This window comes from Pseudopipra pipra, chromosome 3, assembly GCF_036250125.1.
Source record: "Pseudopipra pipra isolate bDixPip1 chromosome 3, bDixPip1.hap1, whole genome shotgun sequence".
In the NCBI taxonomy this organism is placed as follows: Eukaryota; Metazoa; Chordata; class Aves; order Passeriformes; family Pipridae; genus Pseudopipra; species Pseudopipra pipra.
In genome coordinates, this window is record NC_087551.1 from 27,236,467 (window position 1) to 27,259,167 (window position 22,701).

The window sequence follows — 22,701 nt, forward strand, 5'->3', positions numbered from 1 at the left end:
GTCCTTCCAGTCAAGTAAACATGGTGGAGGGAGCTGGCTGGTATTGATTGTCTCTTGTTGGGGATGGGGGGAAAGGCAGTGTGTGTTAAATGTGAATCATTTCTTTTCTTCACGAGTACTCTTCATGAGTACCGTTGCTGTTACTGTTCGTTTTCTTATCTCATTGCTGTTTCCAGTAAAGTTTTCTTACTTCAACCAGTGATCTTTGCCTTTTAAAACACCAAACCACCACCAAACCAAAAAGTTTCTAGTTGGAAGAAACAAACCTCATGCACTAGGCACTCCTAGCAGGAAACACTAAGCATTCTTACTAAAACAAAAGTCTAGAAAAGCTTTTCAAGCATCTACAACAGCAAAATGATTTTTACAGAGAATCATGCCTTCGCAAACATTGGCTGTGAAAACCCGTGTTGAAAAATTATTCTCCACTCAGAACAGGCAGAAAAATACATTATATCAAAGATGGAAAAAACATTAATGTCAAGTTGAAGGAATCCAAGACAGAGCAACATCAGGCCATGGGCTGTAGTCTGGTATTACAGTTCAGGAAAGTGCATAATGTTCAGAAGGTCAGGCAAGTGCATCCTCACAAGCTGCATCCTTAAGCTGAAGTGTTACTGATTGAGAACATGTTGGAAAGAAAGATAACTAGGACTGTTAAATCACTTGTAGAACAGTACACTGACAAAAGATGGTCAGAAGTGTTTTTATTTTGCACAAGAGTAGAACAACATAAATGTCTTTTGACACTTCTAAGCAAACTTCCTTAAACTCCAAGGTACATCCAACTGTGTTAATCAATGATAACTGAACAAGCAAAAACAATACAGGTAAACAGACCTCCTATAATGTTGGTCAAATAAATTAAAGCTGAATATTTCTGAACCATCAATAATCTTAGCAGATGCTCTTTTTTCAGTCTACTTTTCAAGCAATGTCATGACCGCCTATCTTAAAAAGATCACTTTTTTCTCCTAGGTGCCCTCTTTGAAACTCTCAACCACAAAACAGGCAAACTGAATGGCTGTTTTTTGGAAAGAGAGCTGCAAATGTGTCTGCTCATGCAGTATTGACTAAAGATTAAGACAGCAAAACTTGCACAGACAACAGATAAGAGATCTGTCTGACAGTCCACTGGAATTTCATTTGGTCTGCAGACAAAATAACAAGGTTGCTTGGAGGTAATCCAAAAAACTGTTCTACCAATTATTAACAGAAAGGATTAATGAAATGTGGAAAAACCTAAATCGAAATAAAGAAAGAAAAAAAAAAGGCTGAAGGTTTCAACACTCTCATTAAACGCCTCCATCTCCAGAACCTTGCTGACATTACTCATTTACATAATCCTTTAAAATGAACACTCAGTCACTGAAAACCCTCTCATAAAACACGAATAAGATCCAACGTTATCCTCAATCGAGGAATATCGACATTAAGCACTTTAACTTCAACTCTTTCTCCAGGACCTAGGCCGAGGCTTCTTCTCTTCTTCACTTTAGAAAGTTTTGCTTCAGTTATGTTTCGCGCTGGAATCAAACCCGCTCTTCCCACACCAATATCAACAAAAACTCCAAACTGCGTCGCATTTTCAACTTTTCCAGTCAGAACAGCACCAACACTTAAGTCTTCAAAGCACACTATGCTTCTCTTGAAATCAGGTTTATCAAAATCTGTTATAAGAAACAAGAAACACATGTAAGACTCTGGAGAAAAAGGGTTTCTAAGGTTTCTGAGTTGTTTCCAGATGATAAGAACTCCTCCCAAGGTAGCTCTAAGGTCCCGAGTACTGTTCTCAGAACCTTTTTTAAATAAAGACCTATTTGTGATAAACAATTTATTTCTTGTATTTTATTTATCACTTTAAAAGACTTTGATTAATGGAGTAATGAGTACAGTGACTCCACGGTATGAAACTATCATGAGGGGATCAGAAGTGTGTTGTATAGCAGCTAGTGAGTGAAAGATTCTTTACTCTCTTTTATTTGCTTACAGATCCACTGCTGACCAAGGCCGAGCCCATCAATGATTGTGCCTCTGGGATGTGTATTTAAAGGGAAAAACCCCCTGTGCAACAGCAATTGCAGCCAGAGAGAGAAGAGAGCACACGTGAGAGAAACAGTTCTGCAGACACCAAGGTCAGGGAAGAAGGAGGAGGAGCTCCAGGCACCAGCTGCCCCTGCAGCCCGCCGCGGTGGAGACCATGGTAAGGCAGATTATCTCCCTGCAGCCTATGGAGCCATATGGTGGAGCAAAGATCCACCTGCAGCCTGTGGAGGGCCCCACACCAGAACAGCTGGATGCCTGAAAGAAGGCTGTGACCCCATGGGAAGCCCACGCTGAAGAAGGCTCCTGGCAGGACATGTGGACCCGTGGAAAGAGAAGAACATGGTGGAGCAGGTTTTCTTGCAGCACTTGTGACCCCATTGGGGACCACACTGAAACAGTCTGTTCCTAAAGGACTGCACTCTGTGGAAGGCACCCACGCTGGAGCAGTTCATGAAGAACTGCACCCCACAGGAAGAACTCTCGATAGAGAAGTTCATACGGCTGTACAAGTGTATGAACTAGGTTGTCCACTCCAGTCACGGAGTTTGTCTAAAGTGATACTGAATGTACTAGATCAGCAAAATATTAATATTTCCACCAAGGATTCCCTTTTGTTTTTGTGTCCCTATGTTAATAGTCTATCCTATTATACAGACCACCAGAACAAAATGAGACATAGAAAATACACATTTTCAAGATAGCTAGTGGGAAATATTTATAAAATATGCACAGAAACTATTAATGAACCCAAAAAAGGGAGGCAGAAACATTGGTTTGGGTTTTTATAAGCATAGGTTTATTATTTATTACAAGCCTGCATCTTCGCTGCCTACCTTTATCTCTTGCTGTCGTAAGAAAATCCAGTTGTAAGCTGCACTAAACAACAGCATCTCCAGATGTTTTACCTCATTACTTACCTCATCTTTCTTCTCCTCCACCTCAAACTGTTCAGTACTACTGCAGGTTTTAACTAAGGTAGGTCATGAGCCACATGCTACAGTTACACTTGTCACCAAGAACTAGCGCAATAAAAGAGCAGAACTACACACTACTATATTACTGCCCCACAGAACTTTATTACTATTTCACCTTGGTCTCAGCATTCTCCTTTGTGATGGAGAGCCAACACAGATTTAATCAGCATAGAGTTAACATATTGAAACTATTTCATTTGTTAACAGCCATACAACTCCCCTTCCTATGGCTGAAAATGCCGTGATTTAAACAGGATTCACACTCCTTACCTACAGAACTGGAAAGAAACATCTGACTATGATATAACCTTTACCTTGCCTGAGAAAAGAAATGGAGTTTCATGTCCATGAAAATCTACTACTACTTTAGAAGAAGAAAATGTGCTGTTTTAAAACTGGTAAGTAGAACAATCAAACTGAGATTACAACCTTCCAAACCAAGGTTTACCTGTACGAATGTCATAGCCTTCAGGCTGAGTCAGACCATCAATGATCAGCTGCAGTGTGTGCACTGTGGTATTCAGCCTCTTGGCTGTGCCTTCCAGTCCTTCCCTTTCAATTACTGCATTTACTTTTTGCTGCATATCCGATTTTCCTATGTCATTTGCGTTTCCTCCAATCAAGGATAAAAACCTGGGAAATTCAAACAAAGATAGAGAGATTAGAAACATCCTTTAGTGGGAACTGAACCTTTGCTCTATTTAGGGTTTTTAATTACTTTTTCATTGATGTATGAACAAAATTTTTGATAAAAAACATGAACAGTGAACAGTTTCTCAAGTCCATATCCTCTCAACTCATCACTGATCTGACATGAGTTTATCTGTATTCATGTATCTTCTGGAATAGATTATAAAACTAGAAGCAAAATTTTAAAGTGTAAATAAATCTCTTCTCAGATCAACGATTTAATCTCATGATAAACCCACATTTCATTATGACTGAAAGATGTCTTTTACCACGAAAGTTCCCTAGAAATAAGTGAGAGTTCCATAACACTGTCATTTTTATTGTCACTCTCATTCAAATTAAAATGAATGGCCATTTAGTTAAGCAACAATGAACATTCAAAATATTAAATTAATATGAAGAATCTTTAACCCAACTTAAAAACTTCATATAAAATACTTCCCTTGTCTATGAACTCCATGATTAAGAACAATTAGTTTTTCAGAAACTAGGTAGTCATCAAGTCAAAGTATTCACACACCGCAAACACACTTATCTTTTCTTATTGTCACATATATACCCACACTGCAAATTGAGACAAATTTGGACTGGCATGTAAAAAGCTGAAAAGAAATACCTTAAAATAACTATGACTTGACCTGTGATCCCTTTTTTTATTTTTAAACAAAGGAAGAAAACCCAAACACAATTACTGAGGTTTTTAATTCTGCCATGTTGGTACATGTCTGAGAAGCACAGAGAAGAGAAGACAAAAATTCACATGCAGACCCCATCCTTATCAGCAGTGATGCCTTAGACAATGTTTATTTATCACTGAATAAACATCCTTATTTCACTGAAAGACTTGAAAATGTACACCAAGACTTTAATGGATATCAACCAATGAAAATGAGGATGCAGCTCATAGAAGCTAGGACAAATTGTACTAAATAAAGCAATTTTTTCTTTTCTCAGTAGATGCTTCAGTTGTCTGTCCTGCTGCCCTGATCTGCATCTCACCATGAATAAGCCTCTTCTACCCTGCTTTATCATGTTCCTTACTTTGGGACAGAGGCACATACTTTTTTGCATGTTTTCCACCACAGAAGACAGGTAGAATTATTGACCCTGTCCTGCAGAGTCCGAGTAAATGTTCCTTCCAAATTCCTAAAAGAGATCTCTCCTTTCTATCCTTATCCTGCTTCACAACAGGTGTAAACTACCAGCCTCAAAAGAAGTGCTGACCAGCAGGTTCATGCCCTGCACTTGGCAGGAGACATTCCAGCTCTCTTAAGAAAGCAGAAGCCCCTGGTACTCAACCTTCTCCCCTCCCATCCCCCAAAATACCTGCTGTGCTTTTTATCAAAACCTGAGGCTAGTATTTCTTTTATCAGGAGACCCAGTGGGGTTTTTTATTTTGTTTTTTTTTTTTTTTTCTCTTTTTTAACCCAAGGAACCCAACTGAGATTATTTCAGCTGGTGAGTAATAAAAAGTTACATGGACTGAAATACAGAACTAAATTTCTTTTTGAGAAAATATAAATTGAAGAAACATAATTAAAGGAATATCTGACTTTCAGTAAATCACAAAATTAATCTTTGAGCATAAGGGCAAAGCTTAGCTTAAAAAAGTCCACTAATTTCACTAAAAGGAGGAACATATGTTCTAAAAGGATGTAACATCTGTTACAACTGGCTGTCAGGACTTCCACTTCCACACTAAGTTTGAGTGCAAGCATAGTGATTTAAGTGTACTGGTTGCTCAAACACAAAGATTTGCATTTAATAGTGATAATTTTCCTATTAAATTTTTTAGTGCATACACACCTTTCTTATGGCAATGTATGAAGAAGAAAATTAATAAGGACTCAGGGAATGGTGCTGTTCTCAGGATTAACTGAATTTTGTTTTGACTGTATTTCAACTTTTGACACCACTTTTTAAAGTAGTTTAAGGTGGTTTTGAAGCAAGGTACATAACAAAACAGATGTAAAATGGTTTATAATATTAAATGCAAAATTATTTATAATATTAAGTGCATTTTTTTCCTGCACACTAACAAAAAACCACCACTACTACTCAAATATTTTGTCTAATAATATATATGAAAAAAAATCAGACAATTCTATGAAGCCATTTTCTTTCAATCTCAAAAGAGCATCAAAAGTGGTTGCAATGATAATACTGAAAATGAGCATAGGCCCAGGTGAAGGACTCGTCCCAAAAATACTGGAGGCTGCTGGCTGCTTACACTGATGGATGGACAATGCCACACCAGAGCACTAGTGACAGGCGGCAGCTGCCCCAGCTTTGACTGACATGCCAGATGTAACATGACAAACCCGACCAGCCTCATGACTCAACCTTCTAAATAATGTATGCTTTACCACCCACCCCTATAAACAAGTTTGCTGACATTCACATACTTGGCTTTATTTCACTTCAAATGGAAACTCAGCTTGAGTACGTCCAAGTAACATTTTCTCACCATTAGAATTTCGCAGAAGCGCTTTCACTTTGTAAAGCAATAACGGGCTGGGTTTGGTCACTAGTAAGTGCAACCACATGGAACAGCCAGCACCATATATTAAAAAAACCCTGTTACATACAAAACTGACAAATGTGTGGATAATGCAATCAGAGTGAATGGTGCTATGTGCACACCACTGCAAGAAAACCAGCCTGAAATAGGACACAACCCAGGTGCCTGAGTCTTCAATTACTATTCATGAAAGACATTTCAGCCCCTTGGTCCTTCCCCTGCCACCATACCCTCCAGAAATCCCAAATTATCAATTTGATATCAAAAAGGATTCCTCATCTAGGCAAGGGTGGTAGGTTTGGGCCCTACGTTATCAATTACAGTTGTGCAAATAACTTATTAATGTGGTTACTGCTCACAATAAAATTTTGGCCCTACCTGAAGGTGATGCTTAAACATCTGCCCAAATCTAAGTACAGGAGAAGTCCCACTAACTTCTACAGAATTTTAATGCTCTAAAAATCAAGCATTTTGTTAAGGATATTTCAGAATTATGAGGTACATATTATAGGCAGAACAGAGCACTGTAACAGAGCCCAGCATGCACATACATACAGAAGAAATACTCTTTATAAGAACCAATATTATTTTTACTTTGGAAATTCTCACATTTCAAGGATAGGTTTTGGTAAAAACTATGTATTAAAGTATTTCCAAATTAAAGCAACTCAGTGATTACAGATGCAGGCAATTTTAAAAATACTGTTGAATCCAGTTATATATTTAATGTATCATTTTCATTGAAATGAACATAGCCTGCGGGCACTTGGAATAAAAAAAAAAAATCAGTATAAAACATCTCTGATTGAACAGTGGTGCATTATATTGATCATTTCTATTTTTAAATGTCATTGCTAAGAACAAAGTTAAATGTTTCCTTATTAAAAAAAGCAACCCAACAACTTCCTTCAAGAGTTATTTCAAGGTCACAGTAACAACAAAAGTAACAACTCCGAAGTCAGAAAAAAAGGGACATAGTTGGTAATAAGACTGGGATATGGCCTTGTGGGAAAAGAGAGGTCTCCCTTAATTTACATATTTTGATCTTCGTAAAGTTAAATTATATCACTACAGTCCTTAAAATATCTCATCCTATTTGTAATTGACAGTTCCAGCTGCACAACATAGGAACATGAATGATCTGTGCAAAAATGAAAGCCCTTCAACTATTTTCCTGCCTAAATATATGAAATAAATAATATGTTGCAGTAGTTCAAGTGCTATGTTTATCTACTACAAAGATAAGACTTAAAGAAAAGTTAACAGAAATGGAAAAGATGAGATTTTTTTTCTGAAGTGAGGTAATTTTTATAAGACATACTACTCTCACTTCCTCAAATGCTGAGTACCTGAGTAAATAGTGAACTTTCTGCATAATATACATCAACTCAGATAAAAGCTACCAGAGTCTTAGGAGAGTCAGAACAGAGTGAAATTTAACTGGTTTAGATCTTTGAGTTTTATGGTTTTGAGATTTAGAGGATACTCAGAAACCTCTGCAATGACCTTAGTTTTAAAGGCAATCTTTGCAGTCTTACAAGACCTGCAGAGAATGGTCATGGATAAGTCACTGATGTTTTCATTTAATACATAATTTCATCCATCTTACCCAGATAAAGAAAGAAAAGTAGCATAAATGTAACAAATAAGCACATCATGTTCACTTAACATACACATCTGCACAAAATTACAGCACAGTCCTTGCAATGCTTAAAAGATAATGCAAATTTCGGTGGAATGCAAAAAACAGTCAGAAAAGAGTAAAAATATTACCAAGGGAAGCCTCCAGTAAATTTTTAAGAAGTTACTCTAACCCTCCCTGAAAAGCTTCTTATAATGTGCAGGAGTTCAAAAGCTTTGCAAGGGCTTTAGTCACAGTCATTTCTGTTTTATGTAATCATTTCCAGCAACACGACTTAAGAGCTGGGAGTACTGGATTCATTACATTACAGCAACATGATATGCCATTACATCTTGTCACAGTGCACACATGAATTAATGGTAAAGCAACATAATCACTTTGAAAACAAAACAACTTCGCATCAGCATGCACTTTGTTAGGTAAAATGTGCATTTATGACAGTAGCAAACAAGTTATGCAGACATGTTTTAGTAATGTTTTGAAGTGCAAAAGCATTATTTGTATAATGCAGACTGCCTTTGTTCTCACGAGTGACAGAGATCCTCAATTTTTGACTACTGATGCAGATTATATATCAAACAATATTTGTGCATTACTCTCTGTAATTAATTGCTAGACACAGAAAGCTAAAGTTTCAACATATCTAAAACTACTTATGTGGTTTAGCCAGACAAGGTTATTTAACCAATACATTTTTTCCCAAATGCATAAATTATTAATATTTGACTGCATGCAGAAGGCCAGAAAACCCTCAGTTTATGACATTTTGAATGTATAAATCTAAGAAACAATGAGTTTCTAAATCAGAAAAGAAATTCAGACACAGTTACACTGCAGCACAGCCACTTTGTTACCATACTATTAGGCACACTGTTGTTAGCTGTTTTCATGACTACTGATATATCACATAACTGGAGCGTAACCCGAGATACAAAATAGTGAAACATGATTAGCTATCCACAAAGAACTAGTAGTACAGTTATAGGAGATAATTCCATTAAAAAGGTCTTGTGGAGTTTTTTCCCATATTTTTTTTAAAATGCAACCAGTGGGAAATTATGTAAGTTCCAAAAATTTCAACAAATTAAAAAAGTACCATTTGATTTATGGGTCAAGTATTTATAGTGTAACTGGAGCATAATTCTTTGTTATTTCTAAGTTCTTCTAATCATTCTTGTTAACTGTATTTTACATCACATGAAAGTTTTAAAATGTCTTTATTGGATGGCAATTAGTGAAAGTCTTTTCTGCTCTTCTGTTTATTGACAAGATAACTGTCAAAAATATGCCCTCTAAAAATCCAGCTAAGTTAGTAGTAAATCCATGTGAATGAACTGGCATTCTAAAGTGATGAATACACTCTATTATTTATTAGACTTAGTGGTCCTAATTCTGCAAGTGTTCCCCATAATTAGGGTTAGCCATTTCCTAATGGAAATAATGATAAAGGTTCCCTAGTTGACTGAGCTCCACTTTTTCAAGTTTTTTTAAAAGAAATGTAAGACTTTATTAAATATTATTTTGCACATTAAATAGCTTAAATACACACACGTGTGTGTACATGTAACTACAGTCTCATTGAAGTGGACAAACGATGTTTCTGATGACTTCTTAGTGAATTTAAGGAAAGGCATCCTACTACAGCACCAGCTCCTATCCTCTGTAAAATACTCACATGTAGACTACATTGTTAAACAGAACACAGCAATTTGTTTTCATTACTCAAACACCACACCAAGTAACTATTCTCCCCGACTTCTTTTCCTCTTAAGCATTGCCTCAGTTGCTCAGTGACAACTAAGGGACCTGATCAGAGGCAAGCCAGCCTGACAGAGCTGGAAATGCCATCAAAGGACAAGTGTCCAGTTGCATAAAGGGTAGTAGAGGAAGTCCTCTTTCTTTCGGTTGCCTCATCAGCAGTTTTCCTTCTGCATTTTCATATGTGCCAGTACTTGCCTTCAAAGTTAGCAAATGCAGCTTTTCAGCCTAGCAAATGAGATACTATGGATCAGCTGTTACATTCACCCATGCAGAATACTAGAAACACCAGAGATATCTGAAATACAATTGATCTGCCTATGATGGAATATAACAGGTTTTCAACATAAATGCCTTGCTGAAATGAGTGTCAAATCAAAATGTTTAACTTCAGTGAAGAAAAAGCGCACATGAATGAGTGCTTGTTGAATTCTCCTGGTATTTTGAAGTCCTGCTGGAGATATCAAGCAGCATCACGTGACATGACAAGGTATCAAGCAGCATTCACAGACATCAATCTTCACTGCAAGTCACTCTGCTCAATATATCCAAAACTCTTCTTAAGGCATAACCAACCTCAGTGAGCAGGACTTTCCTCTACCAGGCACAAGGAACATCCTCACCTGCATTATTCTAAATCAGAGCTTTAGGTCTTTTATACTTGCAAAGTATTTCTATGTCAGGCTAAAATACAACCTGTCTGCCAGATGCTGCAAACTGTGAGCAGCAAAAACACATTCTGAGTGCCAACCTTTAGCAAAAAGCATTTTTATGAGATTTAAATAAAAAAATCAGCAAATGTTAAAATTCAGTCATACGAAACCAACAGCACCCAGCAGACTGATAGAACAAAGAAACAACACTGCATTTTCTTTCCAACATTTTGGTTTATAAGTATAACCTGGTTGTAACTTTTGGGGACTTCCTAAATGTTTCCTCGGTTTTCCTACCAATTCTTTTACAATATGTACCAAGAAATTGGATATGCTCTACATATTGTATTAATTGTGGTGATTGCAGAAGATTCTGCCACTATAAACTGGTTTTCACATATACACTTTTAAGAAACTTAAAGTACAGTTCTGTTTTGGAGAAAAATAGGCTGTCTATAAAGTTTTGAGGTTTTAGGAAACTCTGATTCAAAATATTTAGAGGTGTTTGTAAGCTTGATCACTGCACATGACAAAGCCAAGCTTTGACAGCGTGGAAACCATGAACAAAAATGTTTTGGTCTTCTGCAGAGTGTGTTAAATCACCAGTAGGATGTTTTCCAATTATTTTACAGAAATTGCACAGATTTTTAGTTAAGATGCTTAAATGCCATAAATCAATCATACCAGCACCATTTGTGCCACTGCAGTAAAGATTACATCAGTGTTTCCATTATAAAAACCCTATTCTTCAGGGGTTTCTAATTCAGCCATAAAAATTGGCTACAGCCTGAAGTTTGGCAACCAAAATCACCACTTGGGAGTAATTCTTTTAACTGTATTTTTTTTTAACGGATTGGCTTTTCAAGATACAAAATAGTTCTGAAAAAGAAAATTAGTGGTTTCAAATTTGGTGAATTTCTATCCCTCAAAAACATTGTTTTAAAACTGATAATTTTGCATGTCATAAATCTGTAATGTGGGTTGCTGCCTCTGGGTAATTTGGCTATAAGCAGTGGATAAAAATCACTGGCTTATTTAATTTAAAAATAAATGCCATTTTCAATGAAAACTTTTAATCCAATAAAACTTTCACAAACTACTTTCTCATAGCAAGATGTGGTAGACCTTGCATGAGAAAGCCTTTATGACTCATTTATGCAGTAGCTATTCCATACATCTTAATTTTTGTGGCAAGAGGTACAAAATACTGTATTTTGATGCCTTGAATCAAATCAGCTCACCTCCTTCAAGACAACAATTCTGCCCTTTTGTAGCACCTGTGAACTTGACATGGTCCCTGACAAAGTTCTGCGCAAGCACAGAAAAAGAAAAAAGAAATACTTTTATAGGAGTAAAGCACCAGAACTCCTTTAAAATGTACTTTGTTTAAAATTTTATGTATTAAATACTCACATCTAACAGTCTAAATTTTTCTCATGCATTTTAATTTAAGATATAAGAATTATCAGTTAAGTTTCAACCTAGTTTAATTCTAACATTTAAAAAAGTCCTTCAGATGCTGGCTAATTTCAGTAAGACCCCTCAAACCAACACCACGAACATGATTTGATCTTCAGGCTCTCAAAAGCTTTCTCATGAATGTAGGCTCAGCAAAAGGGAATTACAAGCCCACTCCCATGCACTGTCTGTCAGCAAAACTTGTCAACAGCACCAATAAGCTTTGGACTGACTTCTCCGTGGAGTCTGAATTCCTGGTAGAATTTTTTTCTTAATTCATATTTAGGCAGGGGAAAAAAAGGTTTGGAAAGCCATTTTTGTAAGTTCTAAGAAGCTTAACAGCTCATATTTTTTTTTTGAAAAGTCGTCTAAAATATATAATCATTGCTAAATTATAGCATTAGTTGCTTGAGGGGAGGATGCCTGGTTTATATTTAGCCCTTATGTCACCAGTGTCAATTTTTAACACTACACTTCTTGGCTTTTGTCAGTTTGTTTCAGAGCTGTATTTTCTTTTCTTGAAACAGCTATTTGCAAAGAAAAAATTTGCCTCCTTCTCCACACCATTTTGTGATATCAAGTTGATGCATATTCATACAATCTATACCATAAAAGGTATCACCTCCATATTTAACAAGCTTTTAGGGAAACTGTCTTTTGATTGCAAGAAAAACAAAAATACAAATACTGTTGAACATAGAGTACATTCATAGAAAGCCCAGAAAGCACTTTGAGACTTTTTTTCTCCACACATCGCACTACATGTACAGGTACTCATAAATGTAAGAAATCAGACAACAGAGAAAGAGCCCAAAGAAAACAAAAAACTGTTTCAGTTAGTTACAGACAGATGCTATGCTTACTAGTTTTGGTGTTTCATTGGTAAATATTGTAACTGTTGTTTTATATTTGTTTTGTAATCAACTGAAAATCTTTTGCATTAAAAACAAAACAAAAAAAACCCTACCCCCCAAAAAAACTCCTTATGGTACAATATTTGCAACACACATTTGGACCTAAACACTTCACCTGAAAATTCAGTCTAGGAAGACAGTGTTTGGTGAGAAACAGAAGAGACACTGGCACAGCTGGAAACTTACTACAAAACAATTGCATTAGCCAAAGAGGGATGGCATGACAGGTAACACTGGTCTTCAGCCATGTAATACTTCTGCAATGGCTTAGAAGTCCCATGAGTTTGAACTTGAGCACATTTGAAGAATCAGCAAGTGTTCTAAGCAGTGTTGGCTGTGCAATAGGTGCCAGCCTCCTCCCTGAAACCTTTATAAGCTTGTGACTCAAACCACTACCTTGGTTGAGATGTAAAAGCTGTGTTCATTAATTTTCTTTATTCTATTTTTTTAATAGTGCTAATGCTGGGTTCCCAGTCAAATTCCAAATCACGGTTATATGATCTGTGATACATACTAAAATTGTCTCCAGAATTTCAACTGTATATGTGAATATCTGTCCTACCCTATGCAGTAATAACCCCATTCACCACTTGAGATATAAAAGTAACCTGTGCTGCTCTGGAAACCAAGTACCAATTCTTTACTTTCTGACAATATTGTATGTAGGTAAATTCCTGTAGTATTCCACCATTAACTGGATATACTTCTCTGCTACTTGAAGCAATCTTTCCACATCAGCCTTTAAGTGAAGCTGGTAACATTTTGAACACTTCACTGAGTATTTTATTAGTGGACTAGGGCTGGAAAGCTAAAAACCAAAACCTGAGTACTTGAAATTTAAATTGAATGAAACTTAATACTGAAAATCAAAATTAGTTTTGAATAAACGATTTATATTCATTTTGCACATTAACTCACACAACTCAATAATCTCCAGTTGGGGTGACCAGGATGTTCACCCTATAAGTCATTTACCAAACATAAGATCATTAAGATCAGGACCTTGACTGATTTTTTTCCACAGCTATGCACAGGGCAGAGAATTAGTAAAAAATGGTGATGCGTAAATAAAAAAAAAAGGGAAATGGTCATGGAAAAGAAGAAACCAGTTACCTACACACTGCACAATGGGCATGGGCTCTAGCAGGAAATTGCATGGTGGTCCTAGAATCAGGCACAAAGAAGAATGAACTGTGGCAGGGAGAGGATGGAAGCAAAAGTGCACTGCATGCCTAGCAGCAGAAGGAAAGCACGGAGACCTACATACAGGAAGAGAGAACAGGGCACGCCCTGAAGGGAAGGTGTCCTGAAAATGCCAGGTCCTGTACAACTTTTTCAGGTAAAGACTCAAGCTTCATGAATTCAAAAATTCAGCATGAGGTTTAAGGATGGTTTTGTTTATAAAACAGGAAGCACGAGTTTGTTTCTTCAGGAACAGTATTCTCAACAGAGGTCGTAAGAATCTGAAAGCATCTGGCTACTAGCTCCAGCACTTTTTAAGAAAAGAACCTGTTCAGCATAAATCACTTTAAAAATAAATATACACTCATTTGTGGTAGGTGATAAGTTTTCTGGAGAGGAAAGAGTTCAATTTCATCCAGGGCCGATAGAAAAGATCACAGCTTATACCAGGATTTACCAGCCACAGTACATCCTAACCAGAGGCACTCATGAATTCCTAATTACTTTTTTCTGACTTACACAAAAACCATTCTCTTCTTTTAGCCAAAGGTCACTCAGTAAAACAATCACAGTGACTCAGTAAAACAATCATGGTGTTCATGTATGTGGGAACTTTATATATACATCTTAATTAGATCTCGCAATATCAGAATTCAATTTTAAAGGCTCATGATACTTGCTTACACGTGTCTGAAGCATACACGTCTCCTTTTCTTGAAGAAAGAGGAGAAAGCATCAAATTAAAATAAGTATTCCTGTCTCAAAAGGCTGAGCAGACTGTTGACAGAAAAATCAGTACTTTCATTTTAAAAATTGATGCTGTCAATGCTTCAAAAGCTTTCCCTCTACTTACCTCACTGCAAGGTTGTAAGATTCTGGATGAATACAAGTTTGGTCCAAAGGATTGGGCTGTCGCCAGGCACATGGTCTTGGTTTACTCTTCTTTTTACCCAGAGCACCTGCTTTCGTCAAAAGTGCACGACTTCCAAGTTCAGTTTTCTTATTACTGCCAGAAATCAAAAATGGACGTGTCATTCTCAATGAAGATGATCCTAGGCCAGTGTCCCCACATGAAACCAACATACTTTTTCCCCCTGAAGTTTCTCTTAAATAAAAAAATTGCTCAGAATATAGTAAAGACATCAATGACTCCTACTGTAAACACTCCTTTCGTGCCTCTTTGTTTGTTTCCCAAACCACAAGTAGTCCCTGTTTTTGGAGGACAAAACACAGCACATTGAAGGACCTGGAACTAGCACTGGTCCTTTAGATTCTACTCATCAACCGCTGACAGAAATGCAGACAAAACTTTCTCTTTCCATATCAATTTTTAAAATAACCACTATTTGTTCACTTAAGTAGAAAGCACAAGAAGTATTTTGTACAACACTCTACAGGCACCAACATGATTAGAAAGGACAAAAATGAAACCTTCTTGAAATCCCTTTCAAAAGTTTTTATTTTGTCACTTGGACCCACAAGAAATGTTCTGGAGGCGATGGTGTTAGAGCTTTACTTGGCCCCAAACTCCATTTCTCAGGTTATACAGTGTTCTCAAGTTTTATGGAATCTGACCAATATCAGAATCATGCTCCAGCAAGGTAAAAAAAAATATATCCGAAACAATGTTCACATTTCACCAGTAAATATTTGGGGGGGGAAAAAAAAAAAGCCATCAGCCTTTCTTCCTCTCTTGTATTCCAGCATTCACTAGAACACATCTGTACACGGTAAGACCTATCGATCATATACAGCCTTGGAAGCAATTTCTTTGGTCTTCTGGTGCTTACAGTGAGCACCATTTGGCCTGCAGCATATGCTTCCCTGCCAGATGGGCAACCAATCTGTATACCTTCCATCTGGGCAGTAAGCCAGTCCTAATGTGCCTACCTCCTGCCTGGAAGTTACGCATGTGCTCTTTGGCCAGCAGCAATTGGGAATACAGTATTGCTTCTGAGCATTGGGTTGGCTAAAAAACAGCATGTGCTTCCCAGGAAAATATTTTTTGAGAAGAGCCACTGGCAAAAGGGTGGGTGCGGTGCTACCACTGTGCCCTTTCTTAGTTCTTTATTTTGGAAGGAGAAATGAGAAAGGCAGGAGAAGAGAAATTGCCCTAGAAAGGGCATTTTCAGTTGTAGAAAGGAAAGATTTCAGATCAAGAGGATCACTACGAATGGTTACAAGTGGAAAAGACTTGGTACAGAATTAGGGAATGAGATGACAGGGATGAACATGACCTACTGTTGAAAAACTGAGCTTGGGAAAAGGCCTCACATATTTGAGACAGAAGGCAATTGTATCATGCTTGCTAGGCAGAGGAGTATAACACAGACAGAGTTTGATCCAGGCAGCTATTCAAATTCCTCTCTCCAAGTTAAGGAATTGAAACTCTCAAAAAATCCGCACTAGTTTACTACCATTAAGTTCTGCAAAACAATCTTTACAAAATTAAATTAATTAATTTACAAATCTCTAAATTATGCCTGAAAGACTAAAGTTTTAATGTCTCAGATCACAATACTGCTGCATGACAAGTTTCTTCTACCAATTCAGTGACAGAATTTTAAATTACATTTACAAATTTATCGAAACCCTGACTTAGAGGACTAGGCTAATAAGTCATGACTATTCAGAGGAAGAACTATCTTCAACCACTGACTTCAATAAGTTTATTTGTTGTCCTTCAGAGCACAAGGGTCTAGGATTCCTCGAGTCTCAAGCCTGAATACAAAACAGAAAAGGGGAAAAAGTCGTCTTGTACTATTTTGGATAATTCAGTCAGAATAGGTAAAATCTCTATTACCTGCAAAAGGTCTTTATATATTCTTGATTGAATCTGATGAAGCCAGCACACTGTTGGAAGGATTTGGGACCCAAACCTTTAACTTCTTTGAGCTGTTCTCGGTTTATAAACGGTCCATTCTTCTCTCGCCATTCAATTATATTTTTAGCCCTGTTAGCATTCAGTCCTGCAATGTGTCTAAGAGAAAAGTTCACAAAATACCTTTATTACCATCAAATGGTCATTAATGTAAGTACTACCCACTACAAGGATACACATTTCTGTAGAAAATCTGGTTGACCAAACTTAAAAACTGCTAAGAAATTAGCAAAAAGTCACCCAGATCAAAGGCATCATCTGAAAAAGGATCCCTTCTCTTAGTTCTGTGGAAGGAATCCACTCAAGTCAACAAAACTCAGTATAGCAATATGGTTTTGCACATGCTTAACTAGTAAGCCAGGGATGTGTAATTTATGATCTGTTGGCTATTTCTGTAACACCAATTCAATTTGTCATGTCTTATGGCCTTCCCCCCAGCTGCCCTCTTCAGGAAACAACGTGGGAGAAGAGTTCAGGACAGATAAATTGCTCCTGTATGAACACCCCCCTCTGAGCTCTTCCATTGGTACCAAAACATCTTGCCCCAATGTGAAGGGCTGATGTCTGCTATCCAGAAAGAGAGTGGCTGGGAGCAGCTTGCCTTCCTTGCACAATTTAACCAATCCACAAAGTTTGTTTCTTTTCTCTCAGCTGTTCTTGAGATAAAAAGCAGCTGGGAACAAGATGCATGAGTTGTTCTGAGTGTAACTTGGATCTGGCAAAGAACTTACCTGTGAAGTGCAACAGTAGTTAGCCAAGTTCCTTCGGGAAGCAGTGGCTTTGCTGCACATTTTCTGTAAGTACATGTGAGTGCAACTTTCTGTGTGTGGAGTATGCTAATCATAGAAAGAGGGAAATGAGCTCTTGTGGGCAGTTACTCCTGGCACTAGAGAAGGAAATGTCACCCACTAGGTTCCACATCAGATGCCACTGCTTTAAGTCAACGGCAGCAGAGATCTGTTTGCGGAATGGCATGGACCAATTCCAGAAAAACACCACCAGCAAACCCATCAAGAATCGTAAAAACTCCAGAAAAAAGAAAAAAAAATCTTTCCATTATTCTAAGTCTCAAGCAAAAGTTAAAAAAATAATCCAAAGTTGGTGAAAGCTCAGAATTAAATTGGAGGGACACACCTTTAACCACAGTCAGAATATTAATCATTAGGAATGGAATTTTCTTCAAAAATTTCTTAGAAACATTATGAAATCCAGCTTATTTACACTGACACATCACAGCACACTGACACAAAGGCACATCACACAGTTCACAGAATTTTCCACTGATGATCTCAAGTCTTTCAAGCACAATACTCACCAGTAATGCAAATACTGTAGCACTGTCATCCCTTCCACGTGTAATATGTGTCAAGAAGTATATTTGAAGCATCAGAAACCACAAGCAGAAAGCCCTGCTCATGGTACAATCTAGCTAGGGTGACAATTTCATAAAATGCATGACTGAGGGAAACTTACAGTGCACCTACACAGAGTAGCAGAATTGAACAGCTGAGGATCAAGTCAGATCCAGAACTTGATGATGGGACATGCACATAAGCATTGTAAGCCAGGTTAACTAGACCACACAAAGTACTTATTCAACGTGGTTATCACTATAACCATGTCTGGACAGGGTCACCCCACATTCATAATTTTTTGAAGACTGTAGCACCTCAGGCTGATGGTTTATCCTGAAGTGCACAAAATAACTGTATCCTGCAGAAGGCTGGTAATGCTCACCTCTTGCATGTGCTCACATAGGCTTTGATTCATGGAACATAAAAAAAAAAATATTAGAGACTGTCCAAAGGAGGGCCATGAGGATGGTGAAAGGTCTAGAGGGAAGACCTTATAAGAAGCAGATAAGGTCACTTGGCTTGTTCAGCCTGGAGAAGATGAGACTGAGAGGAGACCTCATCACAGTACTACAACTTCCTAAGGAGGAGAAGTGGAGGGGTAGGTACCAATCTCTTTACTCTCGTGACCAGTGACAAGACTCAAGGAAACAGCATGGAGCTGAGTCAGGGGAGGTTTAGATCAGATATCAGGAGAAGGTTTTTCACCCAGAGGGTGGCTGAGCACTGAAACAGGCTCCCCAGGGAAGTGGTCATGACACCAAGCCTGTCTGAGTTCATGAAGCATTTGGACAATGCTTCCGGGCACACAGGATGTGATTCTTGGGGTGTCCTGTGCAGGGCCAGGAGTTGGACTTTGATGATCCTGATAGGTCCTCTCCAGCTCAGCATATTCTACCATTCTATTCTATGATTCTATGGATGAAAATGGGTGCATTTGCCATTTAGGTACTGCTTGCTTTCTTACTAAAAGCTGATCTAAATTTGAAAGCAGGTAAGATAGAAGAAATCAGACATCAGGCTAAGGGCTGGGCATACAGAAAAAGAATATGGAAGAGAAAATATAAAAGCAGAATGAATAGAAACAGGCCCTCTTTCAAAATATGAAAAGATGTTTTTAAGAATGATAAGGGTGTAAAAGATTAAAATATAGAGCTAGCAAGAATACATTTTTCCTAACTTTGATACCTAATATAATTTTCACTACCAAGATTTTGGACATTCTTTTTCTTTCTCTCATACTATGGACGATGACACCAACAATTCTGCTCTTCTGAAGAGTTTGTCACCTAAACCGCACTGAACTCTACACGCTCAAGAAGGAATGAGCTTTTACTTTCTAACCAAGAAAAATAAAGTACAGAACATTTTCCAAGTAAACATGGCATGACTACCGAAAAAAAAAAATCAGTAAATTTTTCAACAGTTTCCCCTTAAATCTTTCCTTTTCTCCTTTCCTCGCCCAACTTTTACAACTTGTTCCACTTAGCAGTACCTATAAAAATACCTTCTAAGAGACAGAAAGTACATTTGAAAATCCCTTTCTCAGTGTAAAAACACAAATTAATTATATCACGTTTTTCTAAAATTGTAGTGTTGGCTCAAAATCTTTAAATACCTGTTTTTCTCTGAAGAATAGTTCTACCCTGGAGAATAACACAGATCCTTAAAAAGTGACTCCTAATGATTCAGTAAAATACTGTCTTACTGTGTCATTTTCATGTAATTGGAAGTTTAACACAAGAGCCATTTGCTCCAGCTGAGCTTGAGTCAGATGGCAGACTAAACAGAGACTCTGTGATCCAGAGCCATGTAATTACTGGAATAGGAAAATGTTTTACTCACCTTAATAGTATTTCTGAGCAGATGTTAATATCAACTCCAACAAAGCTGACACACTCTTCAACCACACTGTCCAGAGTTGCTTTGAGCAAGGTCTGTGATACATCATGCTGAGAAACAAAAATGGAGATACTGGGTTACTGAAGTATCAAAGCATATATAAATAAGAACTCTAAACAACACTAACATTATTAAAATAGTTGATGGAACTTATCTATATCTTATGTGAGGGTACTAGTTAAAAATATGAATTGTAGAATATATTTTTAGAAGGTCTCCAGTATCTATTTACAACATCTTTGTCATGATACAGATCTCTAGAATAAAGACACTCTTCATGTCCCTGTATTGTTTTTAATAACTATTTCCCTGCATCCTGTAAAACGAAACTGTATTAAACACATGATTACTCAAAAGGAATAATGCTTCTAGTCATCCCCTATGTCTTGTCTTTAATCTGACATTTATTTACTTAAAAAATCAGTTTATTAAAAATAAGATAATATTTTAAAAATAAAGATCACAAATGCTGTGCTTTGGCACCTGCACACATAGACATTTGCAAGATTTTCCAATTTCTGAGCATCACACTACAGTATAGTTATTATTTACTAAAAGAATAAGCCAGGTATTGTATGAAGGTGGGCAATACATAAGGTCTGTATCAACCCCATAGCAACAGAATGTTTCAGATTTTGAACAGATACTTCTAGGAAGATTGGCAGGTCTTTGACCAAAGCACCACTAATGGAAATTCTTCCAGTTTTTCCATTACTGTTCATAGTGTTTTCCCCCTTTTCTCCTGAAAAGAAAATCAGTCACACTTGTCAAAGTTAAAAGTTCTGAAGCTCTAAGATTTCTTTTCCTCTTAAACATAGGCATACTTCAATCTGTAACTGCTAGATCCCCACACAAGCCCACCAGTGCTTAGAAGTCTGACCTGGAGGGAGAAGCCTCTCTAAATGCAGGAGCTAATTCAATCACTATGCTGGCTTAGCTTCAGGGCTCTTATACATCACTCATGTAAATCTGGGTTGATCTGTTGTGGTTTCATGATGCATTCATTTAGGACATCAAGCTGGATCCAAGCCAAGACACCAAACACTTCATCCACTACTTTGTTTTACCTTCTAAGCCATTCATATCTTTTAAAGATTTCACGGTTAAGTTTAACATGCCAATAGCATCAATCCCAATCTACTAACACTAGTAGTTCATCAAGCAGTGCTTAATAACTGAAAAAATCGTAAAACTTCAGGCAATGTATTTCACAGCTCACTATTTCAGGTAATGTGATGTATTTTTCTTGATGTGATACATAATAAAGTTACTTACAAACAAGAAGCTCATATTTCAGCAATATTACTTCTCCTATATAAACTCTGTATGCAAAAAAATATGTACATAAGTACCAGCATTTGCACAAAGTCTTGGTCCTACAGCCACAAAGCATACTTGTACACTTGGCAGATCAAACATCAGTTTCTACTTACTGAAGTGCTGCTACTACAACACAGTAACTTCTTTTTTGAATAAAGAGGTATAAATAAAAACCCACACCCTTAAATGAAGTCTATATTTCTATTTTTCTGACTTACTGAAGATGCAGCTTCTCTTAATGAGGATCTTCTATATATGCTCTCCTCCTCCTGGCATCAGCTGTGTAATATACTAGAGCTACAGGTTTCCAGCTCACATGCACGCTCTTGCAAGGATGTATTTATACAACACAGCACAAAACCCAGAATAAAACTGTTGAGAAACAACACCCACATCTTCTCTTCCCTGCCAAGTACAGCTGCCAAATACTGGGCTAGGTTTTTCACTAAATTTTTAATTTGCGGTTCATTGTAAGATAAAGATACTAATTTAATTTTTTTTTCATTGTGATGAAGGCAGGCAAAAGAAGAAAAAAAATGCTGAGGACAAATCCTTCTACTTTTAGGAAAGGCTATTGACTCCAAAGTACTTGGAAGTTGATTATGATATAGTTTCACAAGTTACATTAACGAGGTCTATTAGCTGTAGCAGGTCTTGGCCACCTCTAAAAATAAATTTGGTCTAAAACAACTGCTTAGAATATAGAGTCTATAGAATATATACAGTGGCAAAGAGAAGACTAAACTGCTGTTTCCCTAGGTTTCAGTCTCATTTGTTAAGATGATCATTCTACAGAGGGAACAGCATGCAGTTACATGATTCAAATAGAGACATTAATCAGTCTCCACAATGTCTTATAGCATAAGGTGTAGCAAAGAAAGAAATGCATTGATCTGGCCTCATTTTTCTAAGCAGTTCTTTGGAAGAGATTTGATCCAGCAGAAGCTTTATTTCCAGCCTGTGGAAAGTGAACCTAGATACTAATTCAGCCAACTATACTCCCTACAAACCAAGGAAAGGATATATCACAATCAAAAGCTAAGTATCCTGAAATATTTATGCCAGTGGAAGAAAGACCAGTGCTCACAGATTCTCAGTTTCAAATGTAAAGTTGGCATTTATCTAAAGATCTGAGTATGTGGATATAATAGTTTGTGTAAAATTCATGTGATAGAATACACACATCTTGAAAAAACTGTAATACTCAACTGCATATTTCTCTTACCAGGAAGAGACAAGAAGTTCTCAGGTCTCTCAAAAATGATTTGTATCTTTTAACTTTATTGGTGTTTGCCAGTCATCATTAAAAAAACAAAACAAGACGTGCACGAGTTTTTCTTTATTACTCCAACACATAACAGTTGTACAACTTGGAGTGCATATCACAACACGCATGTGAAGGCACAGA

General features: G+C 37.2%; 1 protein-coding gene across 4 annotated transcripts in view; it reads right to left on the reverse strand.

Moving 5' to 3' along the window:
• Nucleotides 1-687: 687 nt before the first annotated feature.
• SRBD1 (S1 RNA binding domain 1) overlaps nucleotides 688-22,701 on the reverse strand; it is a 123,944-nt gene continuing 101,930 nt past the window's right edge. For all 4 annotated transcript variants that reach the window (XM_064648397.1, XM_064648401.1, XM_064648399.1 and 1 more), the window contains 5 exons: nucleotides 19,917-20,023; nucleotides 16,642-16,818; nucleotides 14,692-14,844; nucleotides 3,469-3,653; nucleotides 688-1,670 (listed from right to left, as the gene is read on the reverse strand). In XM_064648397.1, the coding sequence (XP_064504467.1) occupies nucleotides 1,381-1,670; nucleotides 3,469-3,653; nucleotides 14,692-14,844; nucleotides 16,642-16,818; nucleotides 19,917-20,023 (912 nt within the window). In that variant the 3' untranslated portion in view covers nucleotides 688-1,380. The remainder of the gene's footprint in view (nucleotides 1,671-3,468; nucleotides 3,654-14,691; nucleotides 14,845-16,641; nucleotides 16,819-19,916; nucleotides 20,024-22,701) is intronic.